Raw genomic sequence first — 22,137 nt, 5'->3', positions numbered from 1 at the left:
TAATTCAAAAAGATACATACACCTCAGTGTTCACAGCAGTACTGTTTACAATAACAAGACTTGGAAACAACCTAAATGCCCATTAACGAATGAATAAAGAAGATACGGTGTGTGTGTACGTAGACATACATACACACACACACACACAGACACACACACACACACACACACACTGGAATACTACTCAGCCATAAAAAGGAAAGAAATAATGCCATCTGCAGCAACATGGGTGAACCTAGATGTTATTGTATTAAGTGAAGTCAGAGAAGGACAAATATGATGTCAATTATATGTGGAATCTTAAAAAATGATACAAATGAACTTATTTACAAAGCAGAAAGAGACACAGACAAAAAAACAAACTTATGGTTAGCAAAGGGGCTAGTGGGGTGCAGGGGGGGGCGTAAATTAGTAGTTTGGGATTAATGTATACATACTACTACGTATCAAATGGATAAACAACAGGGACCTACTGTATAACACAGGGAACTATATTCAATATCTTGTAATAACCTATAATGGAAAAGAATCTGAAAAGGAGTATGTGTGTGTGTGTGTGTGTGTGTGTGTGTGTAAATATATATATCTGAATCACTTTGGTGTACACCTGAAACTAACACATTGTATATGAACTATTCTTCAATTTTTAAAAATGGTTATTGAAAAATATTTCCTATTTGTAGAATTGTAATACTTATTATTTTATCATTTTAGTAAATTATTGGAAATATTTTTTACGCTGTTGTGGGTAAAGTATAAGGTGTGAGTTCTTACACTAATTTTCTATAAATTTGGCCACATAACGTCAAAATGTTGATTTCCTTTTCCTGCTGTTCACTTAAAAAAATTTTTTTTTTAAAATTTTTAGGTAGCGTCCAAACAGTATATCAGCTGAGTCATGATATTGATGTTGGTCGTTTCCAAACGCTAATGGAATGTTTAACTGGCACTTTTGAAGAAGTGAAAATTTTAGCATTTGATCTTCTAATGAAGTTACCAAAAACATTTGTACAATTTCAGGTATTTGGACTTCTCTTCTGTTAGTGTAAATGTGGTGTACGCATGAAAACTTTCTATCTTAGCAGCAGTTAAAGCAGTCTGTGGATTGTCCAGGCTCTTTGCATCTGCCTTCTTACTAAATCTTCTGCTTCAGTTATCATTAATACCTCTCCTGTTGCAGGTAGTGGAATGGAGAAGGTAGGGATGGGTAGTGGGGAAGGAGGAAATATTGTAAGAGAAACAAAATCCAAATCAGTGATCTTTGCTTTTTTAAAAAAAATTGTTTTGATAAAAAGGGAGGTGTAGGAGGCAGTAGGTTTTATTGTTTACAAGATTATTGGTAGATTTCAGTTAACTGTGGTCTCCCCAGTTCCCTTGGACATGTTAATATTCAATCAAAACACATCACTTACAGTAACTTGATTTTTTTTTTAGATAATCTCCCTGCATAGTAGACTGGGAAGCTTAGTGTAAATGAGGTAGAGAACATGTTTCTGATCTTCCAACAAGTAATAGCTAAACTGAGACTGAAACTCAGAGTACTTGAGGTTAACAGCATTTCTCTCCCTGGGTGTTCTACCCCATCCCCAGCCCCCATGCTCTTCCTGATGCCTTGCACTTCCCACCATGGGGTGAGAATCAAAGATGGTCTCAGGGGTGAAGGCAAAGCTTGGGGATGGGTCTTCAGGAGACCCTATAGCCCAGGTACTTGGCTCTACCCTTGAGGCTTATTCTGGGGCACTGAGGTCACCAGCAGCTGTCGGGTCACTGGCTCTAGAGCTTTGCTATGGCTCCCTGTTGGAGCTGTATACAGGCCACGGGAGCCTTTAGAGGTGGGAGCTGAGCCATGGTCTGGGCTCTAGCTATTTGGCTCTGTTTAGGTATGGCAGTTTGTAGATGCAGTGGGATTCTGTCGGAGCACATGTCAGAGAGCCTAAGGTGTCTGTTACCACTGCTTCTGGACGGCATTGCAAAATCTCAAACATTTCTGACTTGGGTTCACATTGAGAGTTGCTCCCTGGTGTCCACCTATCCTGGTGGTCTTTCAGGTGCCCTGATGTGCAGAAACTTCTTTGGTGCTTAGGCTGCTAACTTTTGTACTTTATAAGCATTTTTAAAGAAGATGCCTTCTCTTTCTCTGTTTCCCCTTCCACCAACCCTTGCCTCTTACCATTCATCTCACTGTAGCTTCATATCATATGTATAACTATGCCTCATTCCTGGCTAGTATTTTGAGGGTATCTGGAGTGGGGAAAGGTATATATTATGGCACCTATATGAAAGACCTGGTCCTTACATGGACTATGAACGCCCCTCAGGGGGGCTCTGTGTATCTAATTTGATAAACACATGCTTGGTATATAGACACAACTTAAAGAATTCAGGAAACTTAGTAGCACATATGGCTTGCTATAAGATTCTGGTAGTTATATATCTGGTCTGGCTTGTGTATTAGTAAATGGTCCCAGATTCAAGATTTTAAATTCAAGATTTTAAAATATTTGTTATGTATTATATTTTCAAAGTCTTTCTTTGGGTATACCCTATGTAATGTGTAATTAACTTTTTTAATATAGCTAACTTGAAAACATTTTTTGAATGCTAGCCTAATCTCTCTAAGGATCTGTATATTCATATTTTGATGGCATATCTTTCTAATATATGACTTTACTACTCACCTAGTCTCTTGCCCTTCTTTCTTGTGGGGCTACATATCCAAGGTCTTTATATTTTGATTGACCTGAGATGATAGAACAAAGATGCTCTTTTAGATTCCAAAGGCTATTTGTTTTGTTTCTTACTAATTGGTTGGTTAGTTTAGGGACTTAACTGTCAGTTACAAAAAATGGTTGAGATGCTTAATTGATTCTTTCTAATATCTATTTAGATTTGAGTTTTAGCCACTGTCTTTCAGTTTTTTAGGTCATAGAAAATTAAACAGCAAATAGCAAAGAATTTAAATAGTAATAGGCTGATATTTGAGTCTATTATTTGATATTAGAAGACATTATTAAATATTGGTATACCTAGATAATGATTTTTTCCCTTATATTAGACAGTTATGAGATAATCCTAGTAGAATCAATATTGTTGAGCAACGAAACCCTAGGTTCCAGTGTGGTGAACATGCAACTTGTCACCTGTGGAGTTGGGACTAGGATCCATGTCTCCTGTCCTCAGCCCTGTACCTTTCCATGCGTATTACAGTGAAATGCCCTTTGTTCTGTCTTCTTGAGGACAGGCTGTGTGAGTGCATGTTTAGATGAGATATAGGTGTGGGAGCTCTAATGCAGAATTTCTGAGGTTGATCTTATCACTTTATTTTTCACACATATACATGGAGCTTTGCTAGGAACAGCCTGGTGAATTTGTATTTTCATATGTATGTGTATTTTTCTCCATTGAACTAGCTGTATGGGAAGGGGGTGGGGAGAAAGCCAGGAGCATGACTCCCAGTAAAACAAATCTTTTTTTTTTTTTTTTAACATCTTTATTGGGGTATAATTGCTTTACAATGGTGTGTTAGTTTCTGCTTTATAACAAAGTGAATCAGCTATACATATACATATGCTCCCATGTGTCTTCCCTCTTGCGTCTCCCTCCCTCCCACTCTCCCCATCCCACCCCTCCAGGCTGTCCCAAAGCCCCGAGCTAAAAATCCCTGTGCCTTGCGGCTGCTTCCCCCTAGCTATCTACCTTATTACGTTTGTTAGTGTGTATATGTCCATGACTCTCTCTCGCCCTGTCAAAACTCACCCTTCCCCCTCCCCATATCCTCAAGTCCGTTCTCCAGTAGGTCTGCGCCTCTATTCCTGTCTTATCCCTAGGTTCTTCATGACACCAGTAAAACAAATCTTGACATACAGAAGAACTCTGGGCTATATAGAAATAACGAAGATGATCTGGTTATAGTATAGCAGAATTTCTACAGGAAAAAGTATACTTTTGCTGAAGAAAGAGGTACTTAAAAAAAAAAGCTTTATCCGGACTTCCCTGGCAGTCCAGTGGTTAAGACTCTGAACTTCCAATGCAGGGGAACTAAGATCCCGCGTGCCACTTGGCGCAGCCTAAAAAAAAAAAACTCCAGCCTATATTCAGAGAATTAATGTTCGTATCGGTTGTCAGTTGTGTGGCATAAGTATGTGTTACTCCTTCAAATTAAAGAAATGTTTAAGTGATAATGACTGAGTCTCTGCTTTATCCTAGGATTCAGAGAAACTACAAGGCTTATTCCAGGCAGCACTGGAGCTCAGCACAAGCACCAAACCATATGACTGTGTAACAGCTTCCTACCTACTGAACTTCTTAATCTGGCAGAACGCTCTGCCGTCATCTCTGTCTGCTTACTTAAAAACTCAGCGGGTTGCATGTGGAGATGGAGATAAGTCTGCTGCTCTGGTGGAAAGTAACACATTAATAGGTTCGTATTGAGTAAATGACCTTTTGCTCTTATTTATCAAAACCAATATCTTAATTTCTTCACTATTAATGTGGTTAGGCTATCTAATGGTTAAGAACTTTGTGGGGTTTTGTTTTTTTTTTTTTGTGGGTTTTTTTTTATTTAAGAGTTTACCAGCTTTGTAGTTTACCAGCATATAAGTATATCATGAATTTCTCCTTTTCAAATAAATAGTTTACTCAACTATATTGCTTCTAAACAGAGGATTCACATTAAATAAGTACATATGCAAATGTACATTAATAGAGCTTTTATTTAAATAAGACTTCTTTCTCTACCAAAAATGTACTTTTTTTCTACAGAAATTTTACTATGACTATAGCCAAACCATCTTTGTTAATTCTATATAGAGCAGAGTTCCTTTGTCTGTTGGGGTTTATGTTTTAACTGGCTGTCATACCCTTGCCTTTTACTCTTCCCATATAGCCAGTTCCAAAACCTAGGGTCTGAGTTGATTTAGATCTAATGATTTTAAACAAATATTTGTTGGGGGTTCTTGTAGTTAATTTTATCCTAGTAAATCTTCATTTTGGAATTGTACTAGAAATAAGGATAGGTAGAGATTTTTATTAAACAAAACAGAGGTCAGATGTTGAAAGAGAGTTGACAATTATTCTCTCCAAGATAGTAGAAAAAGCCATGAAAAAGAGACCTAATAATGGGAGAAAATTAGGAGGCCATGGATAGTTCTGGTGGAAATGTGGCCATAGAGCTGGGGATAGAGAGATGACAGTGCCATGGAACATGACATGTGCCGAACTCTAATTGCTTCAGGGCTGGATTCCAGAGGAGACCCCAATAAGACGATAAGAAGAGGTCTGCAATTGGGGTGAACTGGGGAGTTCAGACTTCATGTAAAGCCTTTCAAATTTAAGACATTTTTAAACTTTTTGAAATATTTCAAACATACAAAGAATATTTAAATTTATAGGATTTAAATAGTAATAATATAAAAATTTCACAAGTTCTGTCCCCAAGCTAGGTAATAACACTCAGCTTAAGAAGTATTGATACAACAGCACCCATAACTTTGAAGCCTCTTCTTTATCCTAGCTCCCTCCTCCTACCATGTAATTACTGCCCTATGTTTTCCTTCCTTCCTTCTTCCCTCCCTCCCTCCCTCCCTCCCTCCTCCCTTGCTTTCTCCCTCTCTCCCTTCCGCTGTGCCAGGTCTTAGTTATGGCATGTGGGCTTCTTAGTTGCGGCATGTGAACTCTTAGTTGCACGCCATATGCTGCATGCATGTGAGATCTAGTTCCCTGACTAGGGATTGAACCTGGGCCCCCTGCATTGGGAGTGCAGATTCTTACCCACTGGACCACTAGGGAAGTCCCTCCTAGTGGTCCAGTGGCCCCTTTGGAAAACAATCTGGTAGTTTCTTGAAAGGTTAAACATATAATTACCATATGACTCCACAGTTCCTCTCTTGGGCATTGTCTTAATCAGCTCAGGCTGCTATAACAAGATACCGTAAAGTGGGTGGCTTAAACAACAGGCATTTATTTCTCACACTTCTGGACACTGGGAAGGTTAAGATTAAGGTGGCAACAGATTTGGTTCCTGGTGAGAACCCTTTTCCTAGTTTGTAACAGCAGCCGTCTCAGTCTGTGCTCACATGGAGGAGAGAGTAAGCTCTGGTCTGTCTTCCTCTTCTTATAAGGACACTAATCCCATCCTGGGGGTCCCACCCTCATGACCTCAGCTAAACTTGATTACTTCCTAAAGATTCCACCTCTAAATTTCTTTGCATTGAGGGTGAGGGTTTCAGCATGAATTTGCAGGGGGACAGGCAGGGACACACAAACATTCAGTCCATAATGGTCATATACTTAAGAAAAATGAAAACTATGTCCAGACAAAAACTTGTGCATGAATGTTCATAGCAGCATGATTCATAATAGCCAAAAAGTGGAAACAACTCACATGTCCATCATCTGATAAATGGATGAATAAAATGTGGTATATCCATACAATGGACTGTTACTGAGCTGTTAAAAGTAATGAAATATTAATATATGCTACAACATGGATGAACTTTGAAAGAAGCCACATATTGTATGATTCCATTTATATGGTATGTCCAGAATAGGCAGAAAATGCTTAAGTGGTTGCCTAGGACTGGGGAAGGTGAGAGGTGCAGGGAGGGGAGTGACTGATAATGGGTGAGACTTTTTTGAGGGGGAGAGGATGAGAATGTTCTAAAATTGACTGTGGTGGTGGTTGCACATAGCTGTGAATATCCTAAAAATCCTTGACTTGTACACTTTAATTGTATAAATTGTATGGTATATGAGTAATATATCAGTAAAGCCATTGTTTCTTAAAATCTGTCCAAATAGCACATGGCACATAGGCCTGGGGTCTGTTAACCCAGGTAGAGGATGTCTAGGAGAAATGATCCAGAATGAATGCTGTAAATGGATCCAGGAAGTTAGGGCAAAGACACAGTACTACCTTAACTGGAAATGGAGAACAGGCTGGATAACCTTGAAAGATCTCTTTTTTCATTCAAAAGCCTCTAGTATAAAGTTCAGCTGAGTTGGGTGCTTTCGTGGAAACTGTTCTGCTGTGTACAAATTTGTAAATGTGTTTTTAAACTGGCGTTATTTTGGTGGTTTTTTTTGCTTTTTCTAGTTATCAAATGCTTGTTGGAAAATCTTGAGGAAGAAGTATCTCGGGCTGAAAATTCTCTGCTTCAGGCAGCAGCATCGTTTCCAATGTACGGGCGGGTCCACTGTATAACAGGAGCTTTGCGGAAGCTAGCTCTGAAGTAAGTATATCCCTCCCGCTCTTTCCTCAGTACTCACTTCTGAGCATTAAACTCTTATTGGAATGTGTCCTGGGAAAGGAACATATTGCCTTAAAGGTAATTAAAAATTAGATTTTAAAATGTACATATAGGGCTTCCCTGGTGGTGCAGTGGTTAAGAAGCTGCCTGCCAATGCAGGGGATACAGGTTCGAGCCCTGGTCCGGGAAGATCCCACATGCTGCGGAGCAACTGAGCCCGTGTGCCACAACTACTGAGCCTGTGCTCTAGAGCCCGTGAGCCACAACTACTGAAGCCCACGAGCCAAAACTACTGAAGCCCGTGCACCTAGAGCCCGTGCTCTGAAACAAGAGAAGCCACTGCAATGAGAAGCCTGCGCACTGCAACGAAGAGTAGCCGCCGCTCACCGCAACTAGAGAAAGCCCATGTACAGCAACAAAGACCCAACACAGCCAAAGATAAATAAATAAATAACTTTATTTAAAAAAAAATACATATATACACATATTTTATGTCTTAAATATTTTATAGATTGCATGATTTTGAAACCCAAATTCTTTTGACCCCTTTTGTCTATTAATTTCATCTTGAAAATGTGATTTTTGCTCTTAATGTAAACTACCCTAATGTCTTTGTTGCAGCAGCCTGCAGTTGGTGAGTGAGTGGAGACCCGTGGTGGAGAAGCTCCTTGTGACGTCCTACAGGCTTTCTGCCGTGGTGTCTCCAGTTATTCAGAGCTCCTCCCCAGAAGGCCTCATCCCCATGGACACTGATGCAGGTCAGTAAACGAAGAAAGCTAGAATTACTATGTTTTTTCCCCTAATCATTTCTTCAGAGAGATACAGAGGCTAAATAGGGGGGAAAGAAATTATTATTATGACTAGTGATATTTCTGCCTTTTTAGTAATATTTTTAACTATGAAAAAATAACCAAAATAAATAAATAAATAGCCAGGTGATCAGCAAGGTACTTCCTCCTCTGGAGTAAATTGGGTTTTATAATATGTCATTTCAGAATACAACCTACCAGGGTTGTATTCTGGCAGGCAGTATAAAAATTAGAAGTTGATGGTGTTCAGTCAGAGAAGGCAACTTGTTAGAAATCTGAATAGGCAAAGACCATTGGACATACAAAGACCATTTAATTTAAAAAAAAAAAAAAATTGGAGGAGATAGTCAGAATGCCCAAAACCGAACTCATGAACTTTGACCTGTCTTTTCCTTCCCAACCCTTGTATTTTTGCAAATGGCCCTACCAGAGACCTGTTTATGCAAGTCAGGAGCCTAGGGCTGCTTGACATCTCCCCTTTGCTCCTTATATCTAGCCTGTCTCCACGTTCTTTCAGTGGTGCCCCTTAAATAGCTTTCAAATCTCTTTTTCTTTTATCTATATCTTCTTACCTTACTGTAGGCTTTTATCCTCTCTTGTTTCCCCACATCTACTCTTATCTCCTTCCATTTCCTTTTTACCACATCCAAAGTAATCTTTTCTAGTCATATAATCTATCATGTTACACATAATCTTTACTTAACCCTGTGCTCTGCCCACCCCCTCTTCCTTTTTATTTAAAATATGTTAGTGACCAGGTCCTGTAATAGTTTTGCTCCTGCTACCTTGCCAGTCTTGTCTCTTAGCATTCTCCCCTTCTCATAGATTTCGCCTTCATGGAGTTCTTGCAGTTTAACAGGAATCTTGTCTGTTTTCCTCCCTTGTGCTTAGCACAGTGCCTGGCAGAAGGAGGTACACTATCAATAGTTGTTAGAATGAATGAACAATTCTTGAAAGTATAGGAACTAAATTCAGTGCCTGGGATGACCTTGGTGGTATGTGTATACAGCAGTTCCCTCTGAATCTGAGGGCTCTACGATCCAGGACCCCCAGTGGATGCCTGACAGCGCAGATAGTACCAAACCCTATACAGACTATGTTTTTTCCTATACATACATACTTACGTTAAAATTTAATTTATAGATTAGGCACAGTAAGAGATTAACAATGATAACCAATAATAACAGAATAATTATAACAGTATACTGTAATAAAAGTTATGTGAATGTGGTCTCTCTCTGTTTCTCTCAAAAAATCTTACCACATTGGGCTCACCCTTTTTCTTGTGTTGATGTGAGATGATAAAATGCCTGTGTGATGAGGTGAAGTGAGGTCGATGACGTAGGCATTATGACGTAGTGTTAGGCTACTGTTGACCTCCTGGCGATACATCAGAAGGAGGAGCCCTGACGATGTTGATGGTTGGATGTCAGCTGCAGATGATGTTGATGGTTGCGGATCCCAGGTGGGATGGAGAGGGACAGTGTGAGGGGATTACTGGATCTGTACTACAACAGGCCAGAAGGGATTGGCCGTTAAAGGTATGTACTAACATGAACGTTCCTTTGAACACCTAGAAAATCATGAAGTAAATTTATATTTTGGTGTTGAAATAAAGTTGGTGAATGCATTTTGCAGTGCAAATGAGAGGCTTCTATTAAAAACATACTGAGTAAATCATAAACACACACTGCATCATACAATACAATACTTTGGGCCGATAATTAAACTAATCTAGAGTTGTGTGGTTGCATAGAAAATGTTACGTTTTGTTCTTCACTAAAAATGAGTTGGAAGGTTGGTGGTGGTTCATGATACTAAGATACAGTTATAGATTTATTTTGGCTGATAGTCTAAATACTAAAATTTGTTGGTTTAGTTTTCCTACTTAAACAGTGCATAGGAATAAAGAACATCCAGTCTGATAGCTAATATTTGGATCAGGCCATACCAATATATTTGGGGTGAGAAATCTTGAATGTTTGTCACCAGTTGTGGGTAGGGCCTTCAGAGTATGCTAAAATTTTGTTTGTTATTAAAGTTTTAAAATATCTGTCAGTCTCAAAAGCTGTCTATGGTCCACTAACTTTTCCTTAGTTTTGCCTTTTCTTTTTTCCTCTGGTTGTCTCCATTTTTCTTATGTCTTTCCCATGTTATCTGCCATGCATTCTGAATTCTTTGAAAAAAGTCTCCCCTGAAAGCCACAAAAATGGTTCTTAAAATTTTATTCTGGTTACCCCTCTCTTTTTTCTTAATCTTTCTATGGTTTCTTTTTGGGCGAGTGTTACTTTCTCGTGGCTGTCAAAATTTGTTTTTGGCAAAATTTCATGGAAGCCACAAGTAAACATAAGATGTTGGCTGAACCATTATGATAGCAGTTTGGGTCTTTGTATTTCCCATAATACCTAAAATATAAGTGTGTATAATAGGTATACAGTAAGTAACCCATTCTTTGATTTGTTAATTGGTTTCAGATGATTACCTGTTGTTATTTTCTTTCAAAATCTGAGCCTGCCTAGCTCTTTATTACCTAGTCATCCATAAATTCCTTCAGCCCATGTTACTGAACCTCTGCCATGACCCAGTTTCTGTTCTAGGCACTAGCAGTTGAGCAGTGAACAAAGTCTTGCATTCGTGAAGTTTACATTTCCTAATCCAGCGAGTGCTTACTAAGAAATAAAAATGAATTTTAATATAATACTAGGACTGGAAATCTAACTTAGAAAGCAGTATATTACTTATTCATTTCAAAGCCAAATACGGAGTTTTCATGGTATTCCTGGGCCATAAAAGATTATTTTTGTTGGTAGTGGGGTTTCTTACCTCTTAAAACAAAATTCATTGAAGTTTATTGCTCTTCCTTCATCTATTTGAGCACTGTATTTGAGATTCTTAGACAACACTGAGAAAAGCAATGTAAGGGAGATGGCAGCCTTTGTCTATGGACAGTTTCTGTTGTGCTTTTTTGTCCAATCTTTACCCTATTTAAAATATTCACCATATTTTGAAAGTACACTCAAGTGTCATGAAGACCTTATATAAATAATTTTCACATTATCCATCCTGTGAGTCCCTTCTTATAGTGCTAATTATCAAGTACTGAAAATTAGAAAATTTTTTTTTGGCTGTACGCGGGCCTCTCACCGTTGCGGCCTCTCCCGTTGCAGAGCACAGGCTCCGGACACGCAGGCTCAGCGGCCATGGCTCACGGGCCCAGCTGCTCCGCGGCATGTGGGATCCTCCCAGACCGGGGCACGAACCCGTGTCCCCTGCATCGGCAGGCGGACTCTCAACCACTGCGCCACCAGGGAAGCCCTGAAAATTACAAAATTTTTGAGGGCAAATACCCGTGAGGGAAGTCTTCATGTGATGTGGAACTGGGGTTTTACATAATCTCATCTCTCTCCCTCAGAGTCAGCAAGCCGCTTGCAGACGATTTTGAATGAGATTCAGCCCCGAGATACTAATGATTATTTCAATCGAGCTAAAATTTTGAAAGAATGTGATAGCTTTGATTTGGAGGACTTGAGTGCCAGTGTACCGAATATTGATACTTCTGCAGAAATCAAAGGTATATATAAAATCAGCATTGTAGTCAGTATTTAAGCGACAAATAAAATGTGCAAAATGCTCTTTTTCTGTAGTAAATCAGAGGCTGCAAATGTGTGTAGTACACTTCTAGAAAATAAAGTCTTTTTTGAGCTTATAAATGATTTATTTTGGGGAATGAGTTTATAAGACTTTACCAGAAAATGGTGTTCACCAGTGCAGTGTATAAGGGGCTTCAGCAAAAAGCCTTTGAGTACTGAAACCTGTCTTGACAGCCAGGTGATGTAGGAACAGTGATGCACGGTGAACTTGGGTTTGGGGAGCAGTCTGCTTCTCCCAGCACTATGGTTTGATGTGAGAGTCCTCGTAGTCAGTCAAACAGCCTTTTAAAGGAAACAAATTTATGACTCAGAGAAATGTGAGCTGCTCTGTTGTACCAGGCCTCCAGAATTCAAATTCTTTTTTTTTTTTTTTGCGGTATGCGGGCCTCTCACTGTTGTGGCCTCTCCCGTTGCGGAGGCCCTCTCTGGATGCGCAGGCCCAGCGGCCACGGCTCACAGGCCCAGCCGCTCTGCGGCATGCGGGATCCTCCCGGACCGGGGCACGAACCCGGGTCCCCTGCATCGGCAGGCGGACTCTCAAACACTGCGCCACCAGGGAAGCCCCAGAATTCAAATTCTTACTGTTTGTTTTCTCATTAGTTCTTTTATAATTTTCTATAATGCTGTAAAAAGTCATCAGAAGCAGTAATACCTTATTTATTTATAACATATTCTACATTCTCCACTAGATGGGGATATTGTCTTGTAAAAATTTCTCTTTATGATTTTTTTTTTTTTAATTACACAAAATAACACAAATGTATGCTTGTGATAGTTTCAAATAATACAGAGATAAATATGAATTAAAAACAAATTAATTTTGTTTTCTTTCATTTTCTTATTTCCTCCTCAATCCTACTTCATCCCTCTTTAGTATACATCATTTCAGACCAATTTTATGTATTTAAGTGTATGTACATTTATCCTTTGAGTTTAGTGGCCTTTTAAAAGACAAATGGGATTACGTTAAAAAGGTTATTTTGTTAACTTACATTTTAAATTTAATAGCTTCTTTTGGGTTTTTTTTTTTAATGTCAGTACTAAAATATTTCTAAAGCTAGAAGAAGAGAGTAAGGATTCTTATAGCTAATTGACCGTGGAATTTAAATATATTTTGAAAGAGAATTTGTATTTTCCTTTGAAAGGAAAGTCGTATCCTATTCTTTTACTGACATAGCAGCCACCCTCACCAAAACAAATAATAAAATATATTTATTATAGTCATATTTTATGGATGACTGAGAGGCAGGAAGAGTTTGTTTCATTAACTTCCAAAGGTTAGACTTCGGTTTTAGAATAATATTGTGTTTTATTTTAAAATTTATTTTGAATATAGTATATTAAATAAAATACTGTGATTCCTACCCATAACACATTCCCAACAAATGTTAGTTATTTTCTCCTGAATAAATATAGCATATGACAAATTGGTTTGTTCAAGCAGATTATTCTTGGGGAAATTATGAATAAGCTTGTTCTAAGAAACCTGGGATGTGAGTAATCAAGTGTCTAGTGTTGCAATAGTTTTTTTTTTTTTTTTTTAAGGTAAAGAAGGAAAAACATGTGACGTAACTGCTCAGATGGTGCTGGTATGTTGTTGGAGAAGCATGAAGGAAGTCGCTTTACTCTTAGGCTCACTGTGCCAGCTTCTACCCATGCGGTCTGTGCCAGAATCTCCTGATGGATTATTGACAGTGGAACAGGTAGGGTAGCTGTTTATTCCACCTGGTATAAATTCTGGTCAAAGCATAAATCACAAACTTTTATTTAAAAGTTAAATAACTTAAAAAATTTTTTTAATAACTTAAAAAACAATTTTAACATTTTTCTTGAATAAAATCTTACAGATGTCAACTGAAGAAAGTTCATTAAAGTATAGGAATTGGATCTCGCAATCCATTTCCAAACTTTGGCATTTTTAGAAATGTTTTTATTTTTCTAAGTTATATAAATAATGATAGCTTTTACCTCACTTTTAACTTCAGTATTAACATTTGAATTTTTATTTCTCCATTTAACACACACAAACTTAAAATTCAAATGTAAAAGAAATTGTCTATTTAGTAAAACTCCACAAGCCTCCTAAATTTTGCAAAGAAAAAAATATATATTTTTTCTTTATATACTGGTTGATTATGGATCTCATGTTTCCCTCTACATTGATGATAAAGTTGTAGTTACTTTGGTTTTTTTGGCTGACTTTTATTTTAAGACCACAAAGTCAGTTCCATCTGGGACTATTCAAGTGACTTGAGTGCAGTGTTTATAAGAAATTAGCTTACCACAAGCATTTCATTTGGAAATATTTTAGATTTATTAGATTTCTGTTTTTAATTGATTCCCTCTTCCTTTCCATATGGTTTCAACAAATCCATTTCCCACCATTTTCCAGCAAAGACACATAACAGGTACTTTCATTTTTAACCTTTTTCAAATAAAGATAATTTCTCCCGTAGGGTGTTATGACATTTAAGAACAAAACAAATATTGTAGTATGCTAATGCTGATTATTTCTGTAATAACCATGTGACCAGTTCCATGGAAATAATGCTAATATTTTTATTCTCACACTCTCTGTGGCTGATGTGTTTGCATCTGGTTAACAGCTGGGCTTGTGATGTTGCAAGGCTCTGAGACAGAGAACGGCAGAGGGGAACAGAACACTGCCAGCTTCATTATGTTCCTTATTCTCTTCCAAATCAAACAGGCGTTAGTGTCCTAGAGTTACTTGCAGTCCTTACTGGTGACTGGCTGGAGTGCCAGTGCCAGCGTCTTTGCTGAGGAATCCAGCTATGATTAATGATTACTTCACTGATGTTCACCATCTCACTAAGAAGTAAATATGGGCTAGAGCCCCTTGACTTCTCAACTTTTCAAGGACAAGTTAAAACATCTAGTGTTTTAGGTTTGTTGGCCAGTGTTTAAAAACAAAATTAAGGGAAACATATTTTACTTTTACTATAACTGAGAAAGACCTGAAAGCTTCCTGTGAAAATCATTTCGCCCTGACACCTTTTACAGAGCACCCAAATCTTATGAAGTTATATGGGATATCCAGGTTAAATTGGGAATTAATTTTTTAAAATTGGGAACTAATATAAAATAGATGTTTGTAAAACAACAACAATAACAAAGAGAGGCTCTTATAAACCAAAGAACTCTTCTGATGACTGTTTTCTTGAATAAGAAATAGAATCCTGTTTTTCTGTAAAATATCCATTTCCATTCTAATAAGGTCCAGTCATTTCTCCATGTCGCCGTTCATGTGGTGACCCCACATATATATGTTTGAGAAGAAATTAATGACTGAGTGAGTGAACAAGGGTGTATGTGATAGCACTGTTCTGACATTGAAACCCTGCCCTCTGTGGAAAACTTTAGTCTTGATCATGCTAAATTTTACTAAAAAAATTAAAATGCTCTTAAAAATTTTTTTACATTTAAAAAAATGCAGGGGCATTTAGTCAATGAAATCTAAAGTTATCAAGAAATTAGTATTACTTATGTTACTAGAGGATTCCTGCTTTTAAACATATAGTTTTGTTCTGTGAAATTCCTTTAAACTAAACATATTCCTATGTATTTAGTACTTTTAAGAGTTAAAAATATAAATGACAGAGAAGAATGCAGTCTGCATTGGAGTGCCGGGGCCACATCTAGGGTCTACCTTCCTTCCAAGGGCATAGCCGCCCTGGCATCACTAGTTCTTCTGTGCACCTAGTGGCAAAGCTACAAATGTACACGTCAACAGTGTAGGTGAATGTGACCACAAGAGACCTGCAGAGGCAGTGAAGTGACTTACGGGCAGAGTGCTCCCCGTTGTTGGGGAGAATTGGGAACTTGAATTTCTTATTACCAAGAATCATAAAAACCATGATCTCCTTTTCTCTCAGTGGATGAAGGAAGTTGTTCTATAGAACTTGAAATACTGGTGTTAAGCCTGTTGCTTCTCTTGCTCTCCACTCACCCTTCACTACTGAAAAAGGAATAGGATTCTACTGCCATTTTATATTTCAGGTCTCACATTTTGACGACGGAGAGGATTTCTCATGGAACTCAGCTCCTTTAAGCCCATCCTGATTTTACAGCCCTTTGTTAAAGGGGTGACAACTTCCATCCCCCATACATGAGTATAGTTTATACTAGGCCATCAGGTGGTGAGACTCCAATTTGGGGATTTTTGCTGCTGTACGAGGAGAGGAGCTGGTGCTCGCTTATAATTCTGAGTATTCAGTGCTGTATTCACGTACTGTTGGAGCTGGAAGGCTCACAGAGATGATATTATCCAGCTCTCTTGCACAAGGGGAGACTGAAGCCCTTGGATGTTACCTGGTTTGCCCAAGATCACAAAGCTGGTCTGTGGCAGCTCTGGGACAGGAACCTGATTCTTCTGCTTCCCAGCCTGTATTCCGACATGACACAGTGCTGCCTTTGTTCTGAATGGCTCATTTAATTTTTCTTTAAATTTAATTTTCCCAGCTTCCCATAGCCAACCAGATTTTTGCAAGCAACAGGGCAGTAAGGCAACTTGCTACTGAACTTTATAGCAAATGATCCATTCCCTTAGATGATTGCTTGTGAAGGAGTGTGTCCTCTGCGACTTCATCAAGAAGAAGATGTGTTCATTCAGAGGCATGTCTGACCCTTCTCCTGCACTGTAATCACATTATGAAAGGTTCTTTCATAATGTCCCTGTCCGAGAGGCAGAGATAAAACCAGCTTTGAGGGATGTAAGTTGAGACCCTTAAAGAGTGAGCAGTGCATGCAACCTTATCTCACAAACTTCCTGACTGGTGTGTGTCTGGGTTTCAAGCTGGGTGCTTTGCTGATGCAGAGCTTTTGCTTGATACATTGTTGGTCCTCTTTCCATGGGATATCGGATACCCAGTACCTACTGATTTTTTTAAACTTCCTCTACCTGGACTATCAGTTCATATGTTTATATATTTCCCCTAATATTCCTAAAAAGAAGCTTTTGGGTAGATTTTTTTTTTTAATGTATCTGCTTTCTGCTTCCTAGGAATTATTGCCACAGAAATCACGTGATTAAGAATAATTACCAACTATTAGAAATGAGCAATTTTAAAAACTCCTACTTGAGATTCTATTGTAATTTTCATGATGTACATGGCTAACTGGGTTTATATGTTCCCTCAGTACCTTTTGTTACTATTTTAGGTTTTTGTTAATGAACTGTAAGTGGGATGTATGTTTATTAGCATTTGTCAGTCTTAAAGAAATTACCTTTTGTATTTTCTTTTACCAAAGTTTATTTTTTAGAAATTATGAGTAAGTATTCATTGAACTGTGCTGAATGCAGGTTACCATTTTTAAGCTGTGAAGTGAAGTTGAGCATGTAATTACATCATTTAGTCAACTATTTATTGACTGCCTGACTACAAGGGTGTTGTGGGAATATTAAGAAATAGAATATGTGGTTCTCTGAACTCAAAGGGCTTGGAAATGTAATAGGGGATACAAGACAAATTCATTTCAAAAAGTCAGACTAAAAGGCAACTGTTAAAATGGCACGTGGTTAAGGATTTGCCAGAAAACAAAGAATAAACGTTCTGGTGGGAAGATGTCTGAATACCAGGAAACCATCAGCTTTGTTATTATGTAGGACAATGTTTGGGCTTTCACAAAATCCCAAGTGTTAGTAAGAAATCACTATAGTAGAGAATGTCCAGTTTAAAATGTTAATTATCTTACTGTAGTGTAAACTTTCATAAACTATTCCATTTAACCAAAGTGGAATTAGAAACTCCTGTTGACATTCCTAAGGTTGTGGCTGTGTCTTTTTTTTTTTTTTTAGTGGTACGTGGGCCTCTCACTGTTGTGGCCTCTCCCGCTGCGGAGCACAGGCTCCGGACGCGCAGGCTCAGTTGCCATAGCTCACGGGCCCAGCCGCTCCGCGGCATGTGGGATCCTCCCGGACCGGGGCACGAACCCGTGTCCCCTGCATCGGCAGGTGGACTCTCAACCACTGCGCCACCAGGGAAGCCCGTGGCTGTGTCTTAAAGTAAAATTTAAATTAAGGTTTAGGGATTAAGTCTCACTACTTGATGACACAAAATGAAAACAAAAATTGACATTTAGCAACGTTGATTGCTATGCTCTACCAGGTACTCTGCTACATGCTTATTTGCATAATCTCATTTATTTCTCAGAATAATCCTATGAACTAGGTTCTAGTTTTATCCCCATTTCACAGATGAGAGAACTCTGTTACTTATGTAATTAGCTTGTATTGGTAAGGAGGCTGAGTAGGGTTCCTGAACTTAGCCCTCTTGGCTCCAGAATCCCAGATCTTAACCACTGCACATGCTCTTTGTAGAAATGTCCCACCTGTATACTTGAATCTTTTTGGACTTACTAACTCATAATGAGGGGAATTAGCTTTGATTTTTCTACTGTATTTCTCTCTACTATCTAGATAAAGGACAAACAAAAAATGTATTTACATTTGCCCTTTGTGGGTTTTATGCTCTAAGTGAGCATTTAGCTCCCCTGTTTGGTCTGTTGGTGAATTATAGGTGCCTAGAGACATGGCACGTAGCTAGTCTGTTGGTGAATTATAGGTGCCTAGAGACATAGCATGTAGCTCTCCTCCCCTGTGGAAATTTATACCCTGTAAATCCATAAAGCATGTTAATTTGCCTATAGAAGTAGGTTTTATGGAAGGTTAGAACCAGGATACACTAAACTTAAAAAGATAGTGATTAGAATTTCATTTTAAGAATAGAAATCAGTGCCCTTTTTTTTTCCATATTTAATTGTCTTTCAGAAATTCTGAGATATATATTATTTATTAAGAAAATATTTTGTAAAGACATCATCCATGTTAAAAGAAAAGTTTTTATGAACTTTAAGTAGGAGCTAGGTATCTAATAGATTGAAAGGCAATTGAGTTGAATTTTCAGAGGAGTTATTCATTTTTTAAATAAAATTTTGAAATTCTTTTTCTGATTCTACTGTTGTCATAAGTTTCTACAGGGTTAAATATGTTCCCTATAGTCTGATCATCCAAGGGGAGAGTGTCAGCATGGCCCCTGTTCCCTGTCCAGCTGCTCATGGACCACATTGCCCTGTTGACTCCTCCCACCCACTGTGATAGGGTACATCCCTACCTTGCAACCCTGTCTTCTTCCACTGTTTTCTAGCATGAAATCTTGAGGCCATTCAGCCAGGTCTGCTATCACTCTCCTGTATAGTCTGTGTTCATTCATGTAAAAAGACTCAGTGAAGTGTCTGACAGGTAGTGGATACTTAATAAATGTTTGTTCATTTATTCTAGTATGCCAGCTTCTTCTCATGTTAATTATCCTTTTCTGTATTGGTTCACTCATGTATATCCTGTTTAAGGTCTGGCCATGAAGCTTTTTCTAATTATTCATTTCAATGCAAAAAGAGCTGTCGTTTCTTAGTGCTGTTAAGCTTTGCTGTTAAGCTTCTGATGGGTACCATCCAGAATATTGGTTTTCTCTGAAAGCCTTCGGAGAACAAACATCTTGTTTTGTTCTTTGTCTACCCAGCACTAAGCTGCTAAGCATTTGACAGGGTGCTAAAAAAGTACTTACTGTCTGATTAATAGAAATATACTCTCTTCAAAGGGAAAAATTCATATTAAGCCTGGGTGTTACCTAGGTGGGTTTGTTGGGAAATTAAGTGCAAAACGAAATGAGAAAAAATGGTCTACCTCTCACTTGTGTCTTTAGAATCTCCTTCTGTTTTCTGAGGCCAGGATTACCTAGGGTTGAGGTCTACCCTTCAGAAGAGAGACCATCCACTGGTCTCATTCACCTCTGAGGTCTTTGATATTATTATATGCTTTTTGGTTTAAGCCCCTTTGAAGGGAGTTAAGGTAAAGGAAGCAATGAAAATCTGATCTTTGTTTAAGAACTAGATTGTAAGTCCACAGAGAAGCACTTTACCAGTAACATTTCTGTTTTCCTGAAGTATGTTTCAATATCTGTAACATTAAAAAAAGATTAAGGATGTTAGAGAGACCCCATCTCTATGACTTCCTGTTTTTATTTTTTGTGCCTCAGTACGCCTTTTTATAAATCTTCTTTTGTTTCTCTAATAATAGAAATGATGGTCATAACAAGTTAATTAACTGATGTTTCTTCTGGTCCTGTTTTGTAGGGTTATTGAGCTTCAGGTGTGTCTTGGGGGTTAAATTCAGATTTTGTGCTTGATAATTCTGTTCAAAATATGCTCTGAAATTACGTATTGAAGGTAAAATGATAAGGCCTACCCTGACTCCTGATTTTTGACGACTAGTAGTATGTAGCTTGTAAAAAATATTAAAAATTAGGAATATCATCAGATCTTCACCTGAAAACTTTAGCTGAAGAACATGACATGGCACTCTTTGGGGATATTAAAATGTTAGAATTTAAAAACTTCTGTTATATCCTGCTTTTCTTGTTCTTTCTTGATCTCATATCTGATTCTTATTTCTCTAAATGTATCACCTGTCTTTCTATAATCATATATATTTTGAGTTTAGAGTATGTCGTTAGCTTTCTTCTCTTTGGAAATCCAGGCAGAGGTCCCATTGAACTGAATTGGTTTATAAGTTAAGGGCCTGTGCTGAGCTTTTAGATTTATTAACTCATTTTAATACACAATCTGTGAGGCAAGTGCTATTATTATTCCCAGTTTATAGATGAGACTGAGGCAGTTGCCCATGGTTACACGTTTAACTACTCTTTCTACTGTTTATCATCTCTAATGCGTGCAGAATACCAGTCACTGTGCTGAGGTAGAAGTTGTTTTTAGATAAGCCTATGTGAGCTATCTTGGGTTAGCTTGCTTTTTCACCATTCTGTGACCTGCTGGGGAGACCTGGATCAAGAGAGAGCCAGTTGTAGCTTTGGTCCTGAGTTTTATACAAAATCTGGATTCTCTAAAGCTTATCAGCTACCAAATCTTATGGTATAAATGTAGAATCAACCCAACCACTTTAACAGTTAATGCTGTACAAAACTTCATCAGCAACTAATTGTCAGTCATGTCTTCTTTAAAGTAGATTGTCATATTTGTTATTTGTTCAAACTTGCATGGAGAAAAGCAGCATGTATGAAAGTGATTGGGTAGCATTCTGGAAAACTCCATGGTTCTGACTCAAAGTGAAGCCTGTCAATTTTCAGGAGGCCCTTTGCACACTAAATCTTGTGTGGCCATTAATATTTGTATATCTCTAAAAGGTAATTATTGGGAAGGATTGTTTAATGGGTTGGAGTTTCAGTTTGGGAAGATGAAAAATATTCTGTAGATAGATGGTGGTTGCACAGTAAAGTGAATATACTGAATGCCACTGAACTGTACACTTAAAAACGGTTAAAATGGTAAATTTTATGTTATGTATATTTTAACCATAATAGAAAAAAAATTTTTTTGAAGAGGGGAGTAAAAGGTAATTACTTCACCTAGGCCTAGGTTTGTGAGGGTTGTCACCTTGTGTGATTTGCTGTTGGTGTTGAATGATATGAGCTAACAAAGAGAACACAGCAAGATTTGTGAAGCTGGCATAGGGAGGCAGTTCTAGCCTAGCAGTTAAAGATGGCCAACTCTGGAGCCAGATTGCCTGGATTTATGTACTAGTTCTACCAGCTACTTGCTGTATGACCTTGAATAAGTTACTTGCCCTTTCTGGGCCTCATTTTTCCCAGTTGTAGAGTGGAGATAATAATAGTGTTTTTTTCATGGAATTATTGTGAGAATTAATTGTGATAGTATAAAACGCTTAAAATATTACCTGTTGCATAATAGGTGCTAAGTGGATGGGCATTGAGACCTGAGTTCTAAATAATGTTACTAAAAATAAATAAATAAATAAATAAATAAATAGTGGCATTACTGACATAAATACATCTGTCAGTGTAAACATAAATGGCATATTTATTTTTGATTTTGTTTTGAAGGTAAAAGAAATAGGAGATTACTTTAAACAGCACCTTTTACAGTCCAGGCACAGAGGAGCATTTGAACTGGCTTACACTGGCTTTGTGAAACTCACCGAAATCCTAAACAGGTAAAACAAAGCAAATATCCCTTTAATTTTAAAAAGATTAAATGCACAAACCATGTGCTCAAAGTAGAATTTAGTTGTGTCTTTTGATGTTTAAAAGAACAGGACTTAGTTGGCTTCAAAACTCTTGGAAGAAATTGTTTTCTTAGGTTTCATTGTATGATTTACTGCAGATGATGGAGTGAAATGTCGAAACCCAGTCGCTCTCTTATTGAAAGGTGATTTGACACAAACTCAAAGATTTTGCTAAAAATAGATTTGAAGTTACCATTTATTTTCATTGAATGAAATGACTGTTTTGTCTGTTTGAAAATTACTTGGCTTGTGGAATAAAATAAGCCCTCCAGTTTTTTGGATTTGTGTATATTACAGACAGAGAAACACTTAAGGAT

General features: G+C 37.9%; 1 protein-coding gene across 4 annotated transcripts in view; it reads left to right on the top strand.

Moving 5' to 3' along the window:
* Positions 1-22,137, top strand: part of THADA (THADA armadillo repeat containing) — a 307,233-nt gene that overhangs the window by 35,014 nt on the left and 250,082 nt on the right. For 2 of the 4 annotated variants that reach the window (XM_024753496.1, XM_024753495.1), the window contains 7 exons: positions 869-1,020; positions 4,207-4,420; positions 7,094-7,229; positions 7,869-8,005; positions 11,469-11,627; positions 13,252-13,409; positions 21,639-21,748. In XM_024753496.1, coding sequence (XP_024609264.1) covers positions 869-1,020; positions 4,207-4,420; positions 7,094-7,229; positions 7,869-8,005; positions 11,469-11,627; positions 13,252-13,409; positions 21,639-21,748 — 1,066 coding nt within the window. The remainder of the gene's footprint in view (positions 1-868; positions 1,021-4,206; positions 4,421-7,093; positions 7,230-7,868; positions 8,006-11,468; positions 11,628-13,251; positions 13,410-21,638; positions 21,749-22,137) is intronic. The other 2 variants (XM_024753497.1, XM_024753498.1) reach the window with 2 other exon arrangements.

The sequence above is a fragment of the Neophocaena asiaeorientalis genome, unplaced genomic scaffold (genome assembly GCF_003031525.2).
Source record: "Neophocaena asiaeorientalis asiaeorientalis breed wild unplaced genomic scaffold, Neophocaena_asiaeorientalis_V1.1 scaffold171, whole genome shotgun sequence".
NCBI lineage: Eukaryota > Metazoa > Chordata > Mammalia > Artiodactyla > Phocoenidae > Neophocaena > Neophocaena asiaeorientalis.
Note: the sequence above shows the minus strand (reverse complement) of the source record. Positions and strands in the feature narration are given on the sequence as shown.